Source organism: Phasianus colchicus, chromosome 1 (genome assembly GCF_987193195.1).
Source record: "Phasianus colchicus chromosome 1, bPhaCol1.hap1.1, whole genome shotgun sequence".
In the NCBI taxonomy this organism is placed as follows: Eukaryota; Metazoa; Chordata; class Aves; order Galliformes; family Phasianidae; genus Phasianus; species Phasianus colchicus.
Window position 1 is genome coordinate 2,220,527 of NC_143436.1, and position 16,628 is coordinate 2,237,154.

Sequence of the window (16,628 nt, forward strand, 5' to 3'; positions counted from 1 at the left end):
AGCTCATGACTTCTGCTTTGAACAACCCAATATTCTGGGGAATGAGAAGAGATCTGAGATAGGTGTTCTTCCCTTCTGTCCAACCCAACCCAATGGCACCAACGCAAAGATCCTTCCATGCATCTGAGAACATACCTTTGGGCCTGGAGGACCTCTTTCACCTTTCAAACCATCCTTCCCTCGATCTCCCTGTAAGATGGCAGGAACATGTTAGTTCTTCATCCCCTCTAAAATTCACAGTGATCATTGCACATTACGGTGTTTCCCATGTACTGGCCTCAGGCTAACAACATCCAAGTCTTCGTCCACATGGACCAACCAGCCTTTTCTTCCAACTACCTCACTGACTCACATAATTAAGGAAAAATCAGGAGTATCTCTGTTCTTCACTCGAAATACACTATTTAGGTCCTTGAGAGGAGTTCCCATGCCTGAGACTTTTTCTATTGATTCTTTTCCCTGATAGTGACTTTGGTTAATAATACCATTACTGCCCCTCACTGATGCTTCCATCTGTGCTGGATCCATTCTATTGTGACCCACCCAAGCACTAATAAAATCTCTTACCCACTCAGAAGCAGAGCTATTGCTATATCAAGGGAGCTTCTATAATAGCAATATACTTGTGCTAGAAAAAACACCAGAGTCATTCCAGCATCCAAATCATCTTATTCCCTTTAAGCCAAGCAGTCAGGCTGACAGTGGCAGAACCTGAATGTATTCCCCTCATTACTGAGTTAACTCTTGTTTGCCCTGCAAAAACACAAGGGTCTTGGAAGGAGAGTTGATGTTCACCTTTTGAACATCAACTTCAAAAGGGATACATTAATTTTGAAGTAGCTTTGCTGTTGAAGGTGGGAACAGCAAGAATTTGCTTACGGAGCTTGTGAGTTTCAGGATGTGCTTGCAGTCTTTGTCTTATAAAAGTAATGAAGCTACACAACATCCGAGAAATGCAAAATAATCACATATTCAGCTTCAAAACAAATATTTTTAAGCAAAATACCTTTTCCCCTTTCAGGGTGATGGTATTCTCCAGAGAAGACATCTGCAAAAGATGGAAGAAACCTGGTGAAGGAAGATGTCTCATCTCCATGTGCCTTTTATCCCAGATAAACCATAGGCACAAAGCCAGCAGCTTTCTCTCAACCAGCAATGTGAACATGTTGTGTTTGGACTCAAAACAAAAGGGAGTCAGTGTATCCACTTTCTGTTCATGTCTCAGAGATTCAGGGTGGTTGTGATGTTGGTCTCTGTGTCTACGTTTCCAAAGGACAAGTTCATACCCAGGTTTTATTCTCTTCTGTGTCACGAGCTTCTTGCATGACCAATGATAAACGATTTGGATGGATATTCATTTGACCACACATGCAGAGGAAGTAGCTGTACTGCTTTGTCTCTTCTGATAAGGCTAAGAGGGAAATTGCTCTACAGCAATTTCCATATTTCTGGCAGTGTGTTCCCTGTGGTACCCAGGATTCATGATATATCTCAACATAGAATCATAGTATCATTATAGTTGGAAAGACCACTAAGATCATCAGGTCCAACCATCAGCATACCCCTTTCCTGATTAAATGCATGAGTCAGCAGAAGAAGGCAATACTCACAATGCTTCCAGGAGTCCCAGGCAGCCCGGGCATACCCTGTGAAGATACAACATCCCCATAAAAAGAGTGAGTGGTACAGTTCAGCATTTTAGCCACCAAACAGACATTCTATCATGCAAATTTATAAATGAGAATGTGCAAACCTACAGATTCACCCTTGTCTCCCTTCTCTCCAGTAATTCCCTAGGAAGGGGAGAGAGAGGCAGGGTGAGAACAAGCTGTGGTAGGGGAGGGGAGCCTCAGCATCTTCTAGCTGGCACAGCCTTCAATAGACTAACAAACCCTTCCTTGAGCAGCTTAGCTAATAAAATCTGGAATTCGCCCTCACTCCTGCAGAGGAACTCTGATATTTAATAAGGGCTGTGATTGTAGCCTCTTCCTCAGCAGGTAGACTCATTAGGGACATTCTCTCTCCCATTCAGTTGCTCATTTTCACAGAGTTTGTAGATCTTTAAGATCTCTGTCCTTTTGTTAGCCAGTGTTTTCCTAAGCTGTTAGAGGGAGATCAGACAGAACATAGGTGCAACTGCCCTTTTAGGATTTGCCTTACATCCTTTCCAGGTTCTCCTGGGTCGCCTTTTATCCCCTGCTCTCCAGGTCGTCCTGGGAGTCCAAGTGGACCCTAATGAGAAAGGGTTCCGAGAAACAATCAGAAATAGAACACATCCAGTAGTTCCAAAAAGTGAAGCAAACAAGAAAAATGCTCACCTAGGCAGAAAATTATGATAATAACAGTAATTACCCTCATTCCTCTCTCTCCTGGTTCTCCTGGGGCACCAGCTTCTCCCTGAAAAAGAGAAGTAGAAGCTTTAAAAAGCCTTCTTCGTTCAAGCCTGAACCTTCACTGGTGGTACTAATTTTACTGCACTTTCACATGGAGAAAACATTTTAGAGGGTAAGTACCAAGCCCTACTACTGTTCCAACAGCCCTAAAGCAGCTAAGGTCTCCTCTTTGGAGCTTATGAAGTTGGTACCAAAACAGCCCTATGGTGATCTGAATTATAATTAACCAGCATTGATGTTTTAGATCTACCCTAGTGTTAGAGTAAATGGATTTGAAGGTATATGGTAACATCAGACTACTCATATCTATGGAGGAAATTTCCACCAGACCCCACTATGAGTTGTTGTAATCTGCTTTCTGCTGCTGAGCATAAAGAACTATCTCCCAAAGGAAACACGACTTGATTCTTGTTGGTCTTTCTTTTTTATCCTTTAGCTTTAGAAGATGAAAAACCAAAGCCAAAACAAAATAAAGTCATAGAAAATATAATGAGTATTCTTCATAGTCTCATGTAATTCAAGGGCAAGGCAACAGAAAATAAAATAAGTAGGAGTTAGTTTCAAAACAAATCAAAGGGACAGGTTTTGCAGATGCTGCTCAACTAACTCATGCTTAGTTAATTGGAGAAGAGATTCTGGGCTACAAGGAACTTCACCCTAAGTACTACTATTCTCCTACACTGCTGTACCCACTGCAGTCATGAGTGAGGCTGTTGTCTTTGGCACCTACATAACCCCAGAAGAGTTGGACATCCCACTGATTACCTTCATCCCAGAGATGCCTTTCTTCCCTGGTTCTCCCTAAAACACAATGCAAAAATGCTAGGTTACATTTAGCCTTGTAACCAGTTTATTTTCACTATAATTTCCTTTTTTTTTTTTCTCAAGTCTTCTCTTGGTGGTCCTATTCCACTTGATGCTCAGGCATCAACTCAGCCCTTTGGACTAAAGGAAAGTCTTCAGTGACTACTGATAGGAGAGGTTTACCTGAACCCAGACATGAAGCTCTTGGGAAATGCCACCTTGATTGACTGAAAGAGGGATCTATTGTACTGTAAAAACAAAAGATTCAGGGCTGGTGTGACTGCACACCATGGTTGTTCCTTGTATTTAACACTGATTCAATGACAAAAGCTCACCATGTTGAATAGCAAGTCAACTATGGTGCTGTGTGCTCACTTCACTTTGACCAAAGGTAAAGAGACTTCACCCCAAAACAGAGCCTGAAAAACACCCCAAAAATGATCCCTCTTCTCATTTGCTGTGAAAAGACAGAGCAAATAAGAAGGTGTATCCCTTGATGAACAACCCATGTCTAATTTGAGGCAGCCTGCCTAGACTCATGTTGTTGGCCACTGTTGGGCTGAGACTTGTCTCTTCCCCAGCCAGACTTATAAAAGATGTGTGTTTCTGACTGGTCCCATGTTGTCTCTTGTTCCTAATTCTGCAAGGGTGTAACCTAGGGTTGTTGGCTTGGCACAGAGCGTATCAGCACAACCATCCACCTGGACTTGTAGCTTCTACTTACATCTTTACCTCTTAGGCCGGTCTCGCCTGGTTTCCCAGGTAATCCTGGTTCACCTTTCTCTCCCTTCGGACCTATTTCCCCCTAAAGAAAGCAAGGTAGTTGTTATGTTCCTCTTGTATATTTCATACTGCTGTCATTTTAGACATCATGGGACAGGCTCATGGCACAGTGGCCATGCAATTTCTTCCACACTGCTTGCTGAAGTTTCGGATCAGAGCATCTACCCTGCACTGGGAAAGGCTGTGTTCTGCTTTTTTGCTTAACTGGCTCAGATGGAAACATCCATCTTAAAATTGGTCCATTCAGACCCCACAAGCAGCCATTGCTCACAAATCCTACAAGACAGCGTTTGTAGAATTTATGCCCTTTTCCACGTCATCTTGTCATTGTTTACCTGTGCAAAGCTCTGTGCGTCACATGGAGACTCCAGCAAAGCAGGATCTGTTCAATCTTTTCAGCTTTTGAATGTCCCTCACATCTTGACTCTACCCCCACAGCAAAGATACAACTTCACTGGCTCAAGTTATGTTGAGTGACACAGACATCAGTCATGAAACGGGGCTGCAATCACTGCATCATATACTCACCTTGTAACCTGGTCTGCCAGACAAGCCTACGTTTCCCTGCAGAAATAGACACTATTAGTCACATGGTCAAAATGACAGAAGTAGGAAAATTTCAGATAAGGGTCCTTTGCCATATCTAAAGGGTCAGCATCAGACTTAATGCTGCAGAGCCGCTCCTTGATTGCAGGTACTAGCAGATGGAAAAGATTAGTATGATGCAGAGAAGGAGAAACCATATGGTGTCCCAAGAGAAGAAGGGCTGCTGCAAACACACGTTGTCTAGATGCATCTATCTTCACCACTTCTAAAACCATTGACTTTGATAGAGGGGTGGGAATCTCAAAGATTCTGAATTTTACAAGTCATTGCTGGAGTAAAGCAAAATGGACCATGAATACTCTTGTAGGAGGAAACACAAACTCAACCCTTGCTAGATATTACTGAACACAAGTGGGAACCACCAGATTCTTGCACCTTTGACACATAAGTCAGGAAGATGAAGGTCAAGTTTCCTTTCATAGAATCATAGAATAATTAAGGTTAGAAAAGATCACTGGGAACCTCTAGTCCAACCATCACCAAGCCCATCACCATCATGCTCACTAAACCATGTCAGGACACAAAGCCACTGGAAATTGGGTTTCCTTGGTTTTGTTCCCCACAGAGTTCCCAGATGATCTTTGACTTCCCATGCTTTCTTCCAGAATCAGGAGTGTTGGCTCCACAGCTGGGTGCAGACTGCTCCATAACACACGATGAACATGGGAGCACCAAAGACAGAGTGACAGCCCAGATTCTCATTATCAGTGTGGTATTAATTTGATGATGACTGGCCTTGTGAGTGACAGCCACTGACCTCATATGCATGGAGGTGACTGAGAAATTGCTTCTGATTTGTCTCCTTAGCTGTTCCCTATTTACATCCAGTGTGTTGCCCCACTTACCCTGTCCCCCGTGTCTCCCTTCAGACCTGGTTGACCAGGAATGCCAAAACCTGGATTTCCCTGCAAAAATCAATGACAATGACATAGTGTAAACCCTCTGCCAGTCTCACCTTCCAGTTCTCTGTATAGCTATCACATCCTTCTCCCCTCCTAAACACACTGCTTGCCACCTCTAGAAGATGCTATTGTGGAGAGAGAACTTTCACTAAAACATGGACTGGGGAACCCAGTGTCTCAATTTCCCCATCTGGATTTTGCACATCTTGGCTACTATTCTTCAATTGTCTTTCATTAGTTGTGGAGACACTATCCCACTCCACTCTTCATTCATGGTAGCATGCCCTGTGCCATATTAATTGTTAGCTATCTCCAACCCATTATCACTTTGCAGCCCCTTAAGGGCCAGCCTGTTCCTCCTCCTTTCTATAACTGTTGGGAATTAGTTGCTAATGTTTGCTTGGTTCTAAGCAAGATGCAAAAGGAGATGATGCAGTGTCTTGCAAGAGCAGCTTCCAAGCTCAAGACATGAATCATAGGATCATTAAGGTTGGAAATGACCACATCTAGTCCAACCATCAATCCTCCACCACCATGCCCACTAAACCACATCCCTAAGTGCCACACCTACCCCCCTCTTGAAAATATTCAGAGAACAAGAGCAAGTATGTTACCTTCTCTCCTTTGTCTCCTTGTATTCCTTTGTCTCCTTGTGGTCCCGGGGCCCCCGTTGGTCCAATATCTCCCTGTTTATAAAGACATCCCAAAAGGCAGTAATATCATGCACCAACCCATTTTCAAGTAGCTTGCTAAAGCTACATTCTGCACTTTCAATCCACTCTGAAAATCCATTCTGTTGGGAAATCTATCCATACCATTCATCCTTCCATTCAGTCCATCCACCCCATTCATCTTTGGGTTTCTATTGAAGTTTTCCCTTTATTACTTGGGGCTTCTGTTATACAAAGCCCATCACAACAGCTAGACTCTCTCATGCCATGCAACTGGTGATATATGAAACTTTACGCAACTATGAAGTGCTGTGTGGCTTTAGAGTAGTATCAAGCATGATAAAATTCAGGCCCAAGGTCATTATCTAACATCATCGAGACTAAAAGAAGAGAAACATTTTGATAACCACTATTAACCAGTCTGGAGAATAAAACCAATGAATGGAGGTGACTCCAACATTCAAGTTCAGACAGAAGGGCAGAACTCATTATCTCTAAAGGGCAAGGGAAGTATGAAGATAATTTCATGAATGCCAGGAGTCAAAAAGCCAAGAGGAGTTTCTCCTGCAGTAAATACTCCTTACAAAGATAAGAGAGATCTTTTATTTCTCTGCAGATTGACAATAAATTATAAAGAATAAAAAAAAATAGATGTTTCAAATACTCCAGGCCCTGTACAACCACAAAGACTTTGCAGAAGTGAACTATATGTGTTGCAACATAAAGCAGATGATGTACAATATGGCCAACAGTCAGGGAACAGCTCTATCTCAGGAATCTTTCTCATTTGGGAAATTCAGATTCCTCCAGGCATGGAGAGGCCAATCACTTGATCTGAGCCCCAGGTATTTGGGAACTCTATGCCAACTCTATGGTTGAAGCAATCTGACCTGGTATTGAAGTTGGCCATGTTTTAAGGAGGAGGTAAGACTAGAGACCCTTAGAAGTTCCCTCCTGCCTCATCTATTCTTTGGTTTAATGTCAATGCCTCCCTTGTCTGGATAGTAATTTCTGTGTGTAGGCTGGATCTGTGCTTCTGTGAACTCTGTGTCCTAAAACTAGCACATGGAAATACCAAATTTCCCCATGGACTAGAGGAAGAAGGAGAATGACAGGCACAAAATGTTAATAAAAGCAAAAGAATTATCAGCAAGGCAAGATTACTTCTATTTTTCCAACCTCTCCTCTCCCATTCATCACAAGGGATATATGATTCAGGCAGTGAAACATAGTCCAGGCCTCCCTTTTTCAGGCAAAGTTTTATCTAAATTTCAAGCAGAGCTAATTAATGGACTTACCCTGACACCTTTCTTGCCTGGTGGTCCCAAAACCTGAGGATAAAATAAATCACAGAAGTACCCTCTTATTTAGTCAATAGTCTCCCTTTCAAAGAGGCTCATATGGCCTCTTCCTAAACAAGATAATGTCAGCCTTGCTATGGGATAAGAAATGCATCGCCTACAGTGGATCATAAAATGCCCAAGAGGGATACAAGCTAAATCCCAAACTCAGTGAAGGTAGTGACAGAATCCCATCATTTTCAGTAGGTTTTGGGTCTAAGGATGTGACTGAAGGATCATTCTTATAAAAAGGGTAGTTGGCAAATAGCTGCTTTAGCCCATGCTAATATACACCAAGGACTGACCTTTGGACAGCAATGAATCTTCATGACTGTACTATGACCCTGATTTAGGGATTATAAAGCTGTCTTTCTACCTTTTGTCTCTAAATCAATTCTGCCAATGCTACTGTGAAATAAACCAGCAGTGCATGCCCTTGATCATAAAATATCATCCAGGATGCACCATTCTGTCTTGGTGATAGGTCTCGGCAGAAGACATGGTTGGAGGATCAGGGGTGAGGTCTTACAGTTTTCTCTGAAGTTTAGTGGGACACATCTCCCTTGGTCCTTAGTTTACTGGCACCACTGTTGGTGGTACTCAATGACTATAGCACAAGAAAGGCTGTAGTCCACTCATAATTACCCCCAGAGCTGGAGCACCTGGAAATCCTGTGTTCTCTTGCAAAGCAAGATGACATGAAGTGAACAATCTGGGGCAATGCTCATTGCTCTCCTCCATACACCTCCTGAAATCAACTCAAAACTCAGTTCAGAAGCAGAAGAGCAAAACAGGGGAGATTCTGAGCTTCCAGGGATGCTCACTTGACTTCTTCTCTGTGTAGTCCCACCATAAACACACCTGACTGTGTCTACAAGCTGCAGAAATTCAAGTCACCTTCAGCTGAGCTAGTCAAACCTATTTTCTTCCTGTTTGACTTACTTGGACTCCCTTCTGCCCTGGAGGTCCTGGAAGTCCCTATAAGACATCAAAAGAGAATTTCCACCAGACTGAAAGCAGATTCAGTACTTTCAACATGTGGGGTATAGCGTTAAGTTATAAGTCCTTGGGTATGGCCAACATCACCAGTGACCACCCTAATAAAGTTTGCTTTTCCTCAAGAGGAGTCCACAGAGCATCTGGCCACAGGCTCATGTTTGTGTGGACCAGGACTGTGCAATTCAAAGACATCTTTGCTATCATGAAGAGCAAGACATGAACAGCAAGCTGGCTGTTACCATTTGCAATGACCTTACATTTTATGTAACGACTGTCCTCCATTTTGTGATATATACAAAACAAACAAACAAACAAACAAAAACCCAACAAAAAAACAGCAAAAGGAAGAAAAATATTTTGTTGAATGGAACATCTCTTTGGAGATTATTTTTTCCTTCTCTTTTCACATCTCCTGAAATTATGGCAAGAATTTATTTTGGGTTCAAGGTGAACATTTTTGACCTTACTTGACCTAAATTGGATATTCTTGACCTCATCTGACCTGAAATAAGTAATTGGCTTAGATTCAATTGGTCATCATCTCAATGCATAGCCTGAGCTACTTGTAGAAAGGGACATGCAGAAGGGGACAACCTGATTATAAGCATTTGCACCTCCAAGAGCTATAAGAACTTGGAAGAGTAATGAGGTGGCTTATGTACCACCTGAACCCATGCCTGGCACCCCCTGTGCTATGGAAATTCAGCTCTCCTGAGCAAGGCCTGTGGAAATTTGGTGTATTGGGTTGCAGTCTTGTTCTGCTATCAAACAGCAATTCAAGGACATCTTTCTGCCCTCTTGACTTCATTCCTGACCAGTCCTTGCTAAGCTTCATCTACCTATGGTTCACAGCAGCCTTGCCAGATAAGGACTGGAGCTACAGTAATCCAGACCCCCAAATCCTTCCTTCCCACAGCCCTCAAGCCTTTGAGCAAGCTGAGAGAATTGGCCAAGCTAAGGTTTCCTCTTTCCTCAACAGCTGAAAAAGATGGGCACTTCTTACCAAGACAGTGCATCTCACTGCCATTCCAATGTCTCCAACATCCCACAACGATGACCTTTATGGGTCAATGACTTCCATGGGTCAATGACTGCTGATGTACAGAATTATTTCCATTGTTTTTGAGTAAGAGGTTCACGTTTCTACAGCATCTGATGATCATTAGAGCTGGTTTCTTTCTTTGGCATTTTTAGTGCCAGGCACAGTGACTCGGGTTCAGTGTTTTGGTACCTACCTTTGGTCCAGGTACTCCTGGAGGGCCCATCACCCCCTTAAAAAAAAAAAAAAAAGATGAAAAAATGAAAGCTCAGACTTTAAAACTCACTTTCTTCCTTTCTTTATCCCTTTCCATTTGCAGCCAGAGGATGTACCCACCAGGGACAACCTACAGAAGAGGTACTGGAGAAGACTCTGGAGACAATGAACACTCCAAGGGGATTTCAGAAGAAATCTCACTGCAAAATGGCAAACCCACCTGCTGTCCTTCTTCCCCCTTTGGGCCAGCAGTGCCAGGAATGCCAATTCCTGCCATCCCCTGCAAGGTAAGCACAGCATTGTGCACACAAGTACCAAATGCTAAACTGCAAAGTATGATACATCCTACCCTCCCTGCAGTCTGCTTCAGAGCTCTGTTCTCCTCCTGCTGAGGATGAGGTGAGAAATTGGCTCTCTAACCATTTAGCTAAGATATATGTCCAGCCAATAACCTCAGACAAGGCACAAGCAATGATTTGGTGAAGAGAATTAAAAGCAAGGATGTTTTCAGGGACTACTTGAAGCAATCCCATACAGGGGATAGGAAGCATGCAGGGCTTGGGAGGCAGCAGGAACTGCAGAGATCTTCCACTGGGTGGAAGAAAAAGGATAGGGAGAAAACAAGAGCTTGGATGGAAAGGAAGCAAATACTCCACCATGCACAGACTGAGCACATATGAGCTGGGAGTAGAGGGGAATGGGGGAAAATCCCTATATATCTCCACTTTATTTTCACATTGATATTACTTTATCTCAGCTACTCTTAGCTCCCTCTTGGGATGATGGATCTCACAAGAATCTAATAAGAGTAATGACCTTTTCTCCCTTTTCTCCCTTTGGTCCAGGCAGTCCAGGAACACCATCCGGCCCTACAGGGCCTGGCAAGCCAGGTTTCCCCTGGAAAGGAAAATACATTATCATGTCTTTCTTCTTCCAAACTGTTTGTTACCAATCATACTAAAGAGAAGTCTGCAGAGACACAAGCAGAGAAATATATTTCCTGATGTGCCTGTCTTGCCAGTTGCTTTGCAATTGAGGATTTACAGAGATGATTACGTGTACCCAAGATGTCCCCCATCTCCCCCCTCCCAGGAATGAGTTATGGATGATTGGTCAGTCAGGAAGGGAAAAATAGAAGTGTTTGCTATATGGGAAGATAGAGACTGGGTACTCGTCTCTCAAGTTTGAATTATTTGTACACACTTTCCAAACCAGACTTAGTTTCTTTATCCTTAGTAGCTCCCCATGGACTATTTCTTTTCTTGTGTCTCTCTTCCAATGCTGAAAATATCCATGTGGGATTTCTTGTGTGAAGAGTCACCTCCTTTTTGTTTGTCCCAAATCTGCCACCCGCACAGTCTATTTACGACCCTACACTTTCGAGCCACCTTATTCTCTCCTCTGGATTTGCCCCAGCTCTTTTCTGTCCTCCTGAGGCGGGGAGAAGTTTGGGATGTGGGAAGGAGACGTGCTGCACTCAGCTGCTCCATGGGTAATACAGGGGCTCAAGGTGGAAATCACTGCCACTTTGGAGCAGCCTTCATCATGCAACATTTTCTACTGTCCATCAGCATGATTGATCGTGTCAAAGGGTTTGTGGTCATTGTGAGCATGGTAATGGATGTAGTTATCTCAGGTTTGCTCTGAGCCATGAGAACATGTCCTTGCTTTTAGTATAATGAGTGTCCTGTTTTGTGCTCCTAACATTTTCCTTTTGGTTATTCATAAGTGGTGGATCAGCAGGATGAAGACTACAAGGTGAGAAATGCTTAACTGGCCCTCCTTCATGTGCCAGTCCTCATCAGCAGATCAAAGCATCTCACAGCGGTGGCTGACATGAGCTGGCAGTAGATGATGTCCCTCCCCACCCACCCTATGTGACAGCTGGTGTTCCCAGGCCAATGCCCAATCCCAATATGGCCAATGGCTCTTCCATAGTGATTGAACACTGATGGACAACTCACCTGCTCTCCCATGCCTCCTCTGTCCCCTTTGATGCCATTCTTTCCACGAGGGCCCTGCGTGAAGCACAGAACAATCTTACATTTTGTCCCACTGACCTTTTCAGGTCTGGATGGACATCTGGAAAGTACTGAAATCAGAACCTATTGGGTGAGTTATAAATAATAAAAAAAGAAGATTGCTATCATACAGTAACATGAAAGTCAATCTCAGGTACTTACCCTGAGACCTGAATCCCCTGGTTCACCCTGAAACACAAAAGACAAGGAGTATTACTGCAGGATAATAATCTCTCTGCATTTAGATCCTGGCCAAAATCTCCTGCAGGATGACAGCCCCAGAGACCAAAACTTCCCACTCTCGAAGGAAATTGAGCTTCAGTAGAGGTGTCTGCTATCTTGCATGGGCCAGACTCAGCCTGAAAAATTTATCAGCCACTACACTTGGGATAGATAGGAGGGGAGTTCAGGTCTCTAGAACTCTTCTGAGACTTTTTGACACATATTATTTATGTGGTTTTGGCTGTGCACAGCACAAGTAATTCTGAGTATTTCACTCCAGCTACTGAACAACCTTCATGGGGACCCAGAGTTGTAAACGTTGGATATTGGGAAAACGTCTTCTCTGAAAGAGTGGTCAGGCACTGGAACAGGCTGCTCAGGGTTGTGGTGGAGTCACTGTCCCTGGAGATGTTCAAGAAACACGGAGATGTGGCACTGAGGAAAATGGTTTAGTGGGCAATATTGGTAGTGGTAGGGGGTGGATGGTTGGACCAGATGATCTTAGAGGTCTTTTCCAACCTTAATGATTCTATGTCTTAGTGGCCACTGAATCTGGTTTCACATCAGGCAAAGCTGACTGTATTACAAGCTCCATTATTGATCTCCACTGTGTTGAACAGCAGGGTCCTGGTGGCAAGGAAAGCCATGCAGAGTTCATTCTTCTGTGTCTCAATGAGATCTTTCCATGATGGAGAGAAGAAATGTGTGTTCTTAGGGCCCTTGAATAAGCAGAGTATCTAGAGGTTCTGGATTATGGCAGATTCTCCCTTTCTGGGATGAGTATCACAGAGCCATGGTGCAGATAGCTTTGCTCACCTTGATGGAGATGCCTGGTGGTCCCTGTGGTCCTGGTAAGCCAGGTAAACCCTGTGGTCCTGCTACCCCAGGAACTCCTGGCTGTCCTTTCTGTCCCTGTAATAATGAAAACCAGGGGAAATAGAGATGTGAGCTCTTTCCCAGATCCCTTTGCTGCTCTGTCAGTGCCACAGACTGAAGGGTCCACCACACCTGGGAACAATACTCACGGGGGGACCAGGATGCCCATTTCGGCCAGGAATCACCTCCACTCCTCCCAGGACATAACCAGGTTCTCCCTGCATGCAAGGAAAGAAAGATGCACATTCAGCTGTGTTGGGAGATCCAGGCAAAAAGAGGGCATGGTACAGCCATACAGACAGCTCAAGTGGATGCAAGGAAGGAGTAGAAACAAATATCTGGGGATAAGGGAAGGACAGGATAGCTGTTTCTAGGAACTGCCTACAACTAGTCTTGAAACCTTACCTTTCTGTGTCTTAAATGTGTATAAACAGGCTTATTCATAATGAAAACCCTCAAAAATGCAGAATGACTCAACCAACAGCTACCTGCTTCTGCAGATATCCAACTGAAACATGCCATGGACCTGTGATAAGAACTGAGCAGTTTTCTCCATGAAGACACTAAATATCTCCTAGCTGAGCTGAAGGACAACTCCCACAGTTGATGACTATAGTTGTTATATATAACTCAAAAGTTCATATGCACCAAAGGTCCCTGTGCAACTGCTTGGAAACAAGAAATCACAGCAATATAAGAGCTTTTTTTTGCAAATAAACCCAGGAATGAAACTCACCCTGTCACCTTTTGGCCCCACTGGTCCCGGATAGCCTGGAGATCCCTGGAATTAAAAACAAATCATGAAACATTAAACCATAGAGCACCCACAAGATCATCACTGTGAAATGATCAAGCTTTAGGTTCCCACTGTATTGATGACATTCACTGCATTCGAAATACTTACAGTATCACCTTGGATGCCAGGGAGACCCTACAAAACAGGAAAGAGAGAATTGAGAGCCACGCTCACTTCTCCATTAAATGCCATTCTTATGGGGTTTGCTAAAGCAAACACATACCATGAGTCCAGGGGGACCAGGAGGACCTGTTCGTCCAGGTCTACCTGGCAGTCCAGGAATGCCATCCTTCCCAGGTAGACCCTAAATTAAAAATAATAGTCTGCAAGTTATGGCTGCAGACCTGCCAACTGGAATGTCTTAATGCATCACTGACTTTCTGCACTGCTTGAGGGAATCCTCAGTTGCCAGAAAAATACAAACATTTAAAAAGTTCCTTTTTGCCTGATTTTCAAAGCCAGTGTAGGGCAACATTTATTAAAACACCAGCATAAAAAGATCTGAAGATCTCCTTGTTGTTACTAATCATTTAATTGTATATTAATTAACCAAGCAAATGAAAATGGACTCACCCTCTCTCCTTTCTCTCCCTTCATAGTAAACCCATATGGGTCATAACCTCCACGAGCTGGTGAGCCCCTGGAGTTCTTGAAAGGAAAAGGAAAATGGAAGAAATGACCTATAGATTCAGCAAAGAATGGCAAATAAAACCAGGAAACACAGGCTAGCACATCCCTTGTCTTACAAAGCAGAAGTGAGAGATAAGCTCTACCACTATGGATTGGTTCCTATATAGTTTAGTGATGGGACTCAGTGGGTCAGGTTGGTGGTTGAACATCGTGGTCTTGAAGATCTTCTCCAACCTAGATGACTTTAAGATTCTATGTATTATTTACATTCCTGTGAATCAGTAAAGGAATTCTCACCTTTAGACACCAGGGACCACAAGCCTCCACTCCTTTCTTGATGTCTGGTTCAGCTGGTGATGGATCGGGGAGGTGTACCTTGTTGTCTGTGTCATCAAAAGGCAATTGCTTGTCAGCTTCAGGTCTGGCAACCTACAGCATGGAGTTTGGGTTAGACTGATGATCGACCAGGTTTTGGGCCAGACATCACTTATCAACCCTTAACATGTCTCAAGAGGTTACTATGCTTTCATGTCACCAGCCTATTCATTGAAATAGCTGTATCACAGTTGGAGAAAACCCATCATACACATCCTTACCAAAGATCCATAAATCAGAATTAGAAGAAAGTAATATATTTATAATACATTCAAATACTTTGGCCCTGGAGGGGCTGTATATGACAAAACATTTGAAGCTCTGTTCTGTCTTCTCCAGTTCTACTGCCTTGTTTTCAGTTTTTGTTCTTCACGTTGATGGGTTGATGGCTGATGGTTGGACTAGATGATCTGATGGGTTGATGGTTGGATTAGATGATCTCAGTGGTCTTTTCCAACTTTAATGAATTTATGATTCTATGTCCAGGACTGGACAGTGGGTGAATTCAGGATTAGGTCCAGTATTCTAAATCTGTTACTTTCTTTGAAACTTTATTTTGGAAAGAAGACTGTCCTTGTGCATGACCTATGACAGATAATTTGCCTTTTATTCAAAGTTCTGTAAACCAGCTCACCTCCCCAGATGGCAGTGGGGCCCTTGAGGGCTGAAGGTCAGAGCAAATGACTTCTATTAGCTCTCGGAGAATATGGGGGAACTCATCAAATGTGCTCACATAGAAAACATTCTGGAGATTCTGCTGCAGTAAAATGTCGTTGAGCTCAGCAGGGTCAGCTCCCGAGACACCCACAGCAATGATGCGGATTCCTGAAACACATCACTCTTTCAACAGAAGCAAAAATGTCTAACATCAGAGTTTCCAAACCCCTCACCACAGCCTTGCTGTTAACAACCTCTGATGGAACTAGGTACTGAACTAGCTGCTACAGAATTCACTGACAGCAGTGTGTGTGAGTTACAGCAATACAAAGGTTCTCAAGTCAAGAACAGGAAGAAGAAAGGATGAAGAAGTGATAAAAGCCAACAATGCACTTGAAGTGGATAGGTTGCCCAAGGAGGTTGTGGATGCTCCATTGCTGGAGGCATTCAAGGCCAGGCTGGATGTAGCTCTGGGCAGCCTGGGCTAGTGGTTGGTGACACTGCACATATCAGGGGGGTTGAAACTGGATGATCATTGTGATCCTTTTCAATCCAGGCCATTCTATGATTCTATGAATTCACACAACAGCATCTGGCTGTACATGGAGGACAACCAAGACCTTATGGAAACACAATAGGGCAATTCTTACCCAAAGCATGGGCTGCTCTGGCAGGTGGCAACACATCATCCTGGGATCGCCCATCAGTCACAAGCATCAGCACATGAGGGAACTCTGGTCTCATCCCTCTGGAGGGTTGAAATAATTCCTTTAGCATAAAGGCTATACCACGACCTGGGCAAACATGGAGAGAAACAAATTAAATCTACAGAAGTGTTAGGTGTACAGGCAGGTTCCCATTCCATGCACAGAGGGATGAGGGGATTCAGTGTGGTCCCATAAATAGCCAGTAGGCCTTAAAGAGGGGCAATGCATTTTGAGGGAAGACAGCAGTAAATCAGACTGGCTGAAATGGTTGCAGATAGTTTTGGAAAAGGAAAGACACATTTGGGAGATGTGAAGCACTTTCCATAAATTTTAGGGAAAAAAATCACAGAATTCTCGTTTTCAAATTTCTTTAGAAAGATCAGGAAAGTTTCCTAAAGGACTCCCTTTCCAGCTGAAATGGGTAAGAAGCCCCAGAATAGCATGGAAAGACTCCTAAGGGAGGTAAAATGCCTCCATTGACACAAATCCCACACACACAAAAATAATAGTACTAGAGGCAAGGTAACTGAACAGTTTGCAGTCTGCCCAGTTTCACAGCCACTTTCCCTATCTATTTGGATTTCCCATCCA

The 16,628-nt window shown here is 43.5% G+C and overlaps 1 protein-coding gene across 1 annotated transcript in view; it reads right to left on the reverse strand.

The window, feature by feature from the left end:
• The window catches only part of LOC116236422 (uncharacterized), an 86,831-nt gene that overhangs the window by 46,627 nt on the left and 23,576 nt on the right, over window positions 1-16,628 (reverse strand). Inside the window, exons 23-48 of the mRNA XM_090133832.1 lie at window positions 15,981-16,124; window positions 15,308-15,498; window positions 14,596-14,727; window positions 14,242-14,316; window positions 13,892-13,972; window positions 13,777-13,803; window positions 13,609-13,653; window positions 13,022-13,090; window positions 12,813-12,908; window positions 11,937-11,963; window positions 11,718-11,771; window positions 10,570-10,650; window positions 9,974-10,033; window positions 9,734-9,769; window positions 8,442-8,477; window positions 7,458-7,490; window positions 6,103-6,174; window positions 5,432-5,491; window positions 4,509-4,544; window positions 3,922-4,002; window positions 3,159-3,194; window positions 2,353-2,397; window positions 2,161-2,232; window positions 1,611-1,646; window positions 1,007-1,048; window positions 136-189 (exon numbers count right to left, since the gene is read on the reverse strand). Coding sequence (XP_089989958.1) covers window positions 136-189; window positions 1,007-1,048; window positions 1,611-1,646; window positions 2,161-2,232; window positions 2,353-2,397; window positions 3,159-3,194; window positions 3,922-4,002; window positions 4,509-4,544; window positions 5,432-5,491; window positions 6,103-6,174; window positions 7,458-7,490; window positions 8,442-8,477; window positions 9,734-9,769; window positions 9,974-10,033; window positions 10,570-10,650; window positions 11,718-11,771; window positions 11,937-11,963; window positions 12,813-12,908; window positions 13,022-13,090; window positions 13,609-13,653; window positions 13,777-13,803; window positions 13,892-13,972; window positions 14,242-14,316; window positions 14,596-14,727; window positions 15,308-15,498; window positions 15,981-16,124 — 1,721 coding nt within the window. The remainder of the gene's footprint in view (window positions 1-135; window positions 190-1,006; window positions 1,049-1,610; window positions 1,647-2,160; window positions 2,233-2,352; window positions 2,398-3,158; window positions 3,195-3,921; window positions 4,003-4,508; window positions 4,545-5,431; window positions 5,492-6,102; window positions 6,175-7,457; window positions 7,491-8,441; window positions 8,478-9,733; window positions 9,770-9,973; window positions 10,034-10,569; window positions 10,651-11,717; window positions 11,772-11,936; window positions 11,964-12,812; window positions 12,909-13,021; window positions 13,091-13,608; window positions 13,654-13,776; window positions 13,804-13,891; window positions 13,973-14,241; window positions 14,317-14,595; window positions 14,728-15,307; window positions 15,499-15,980; window positions 16,125-16,628) is intronic.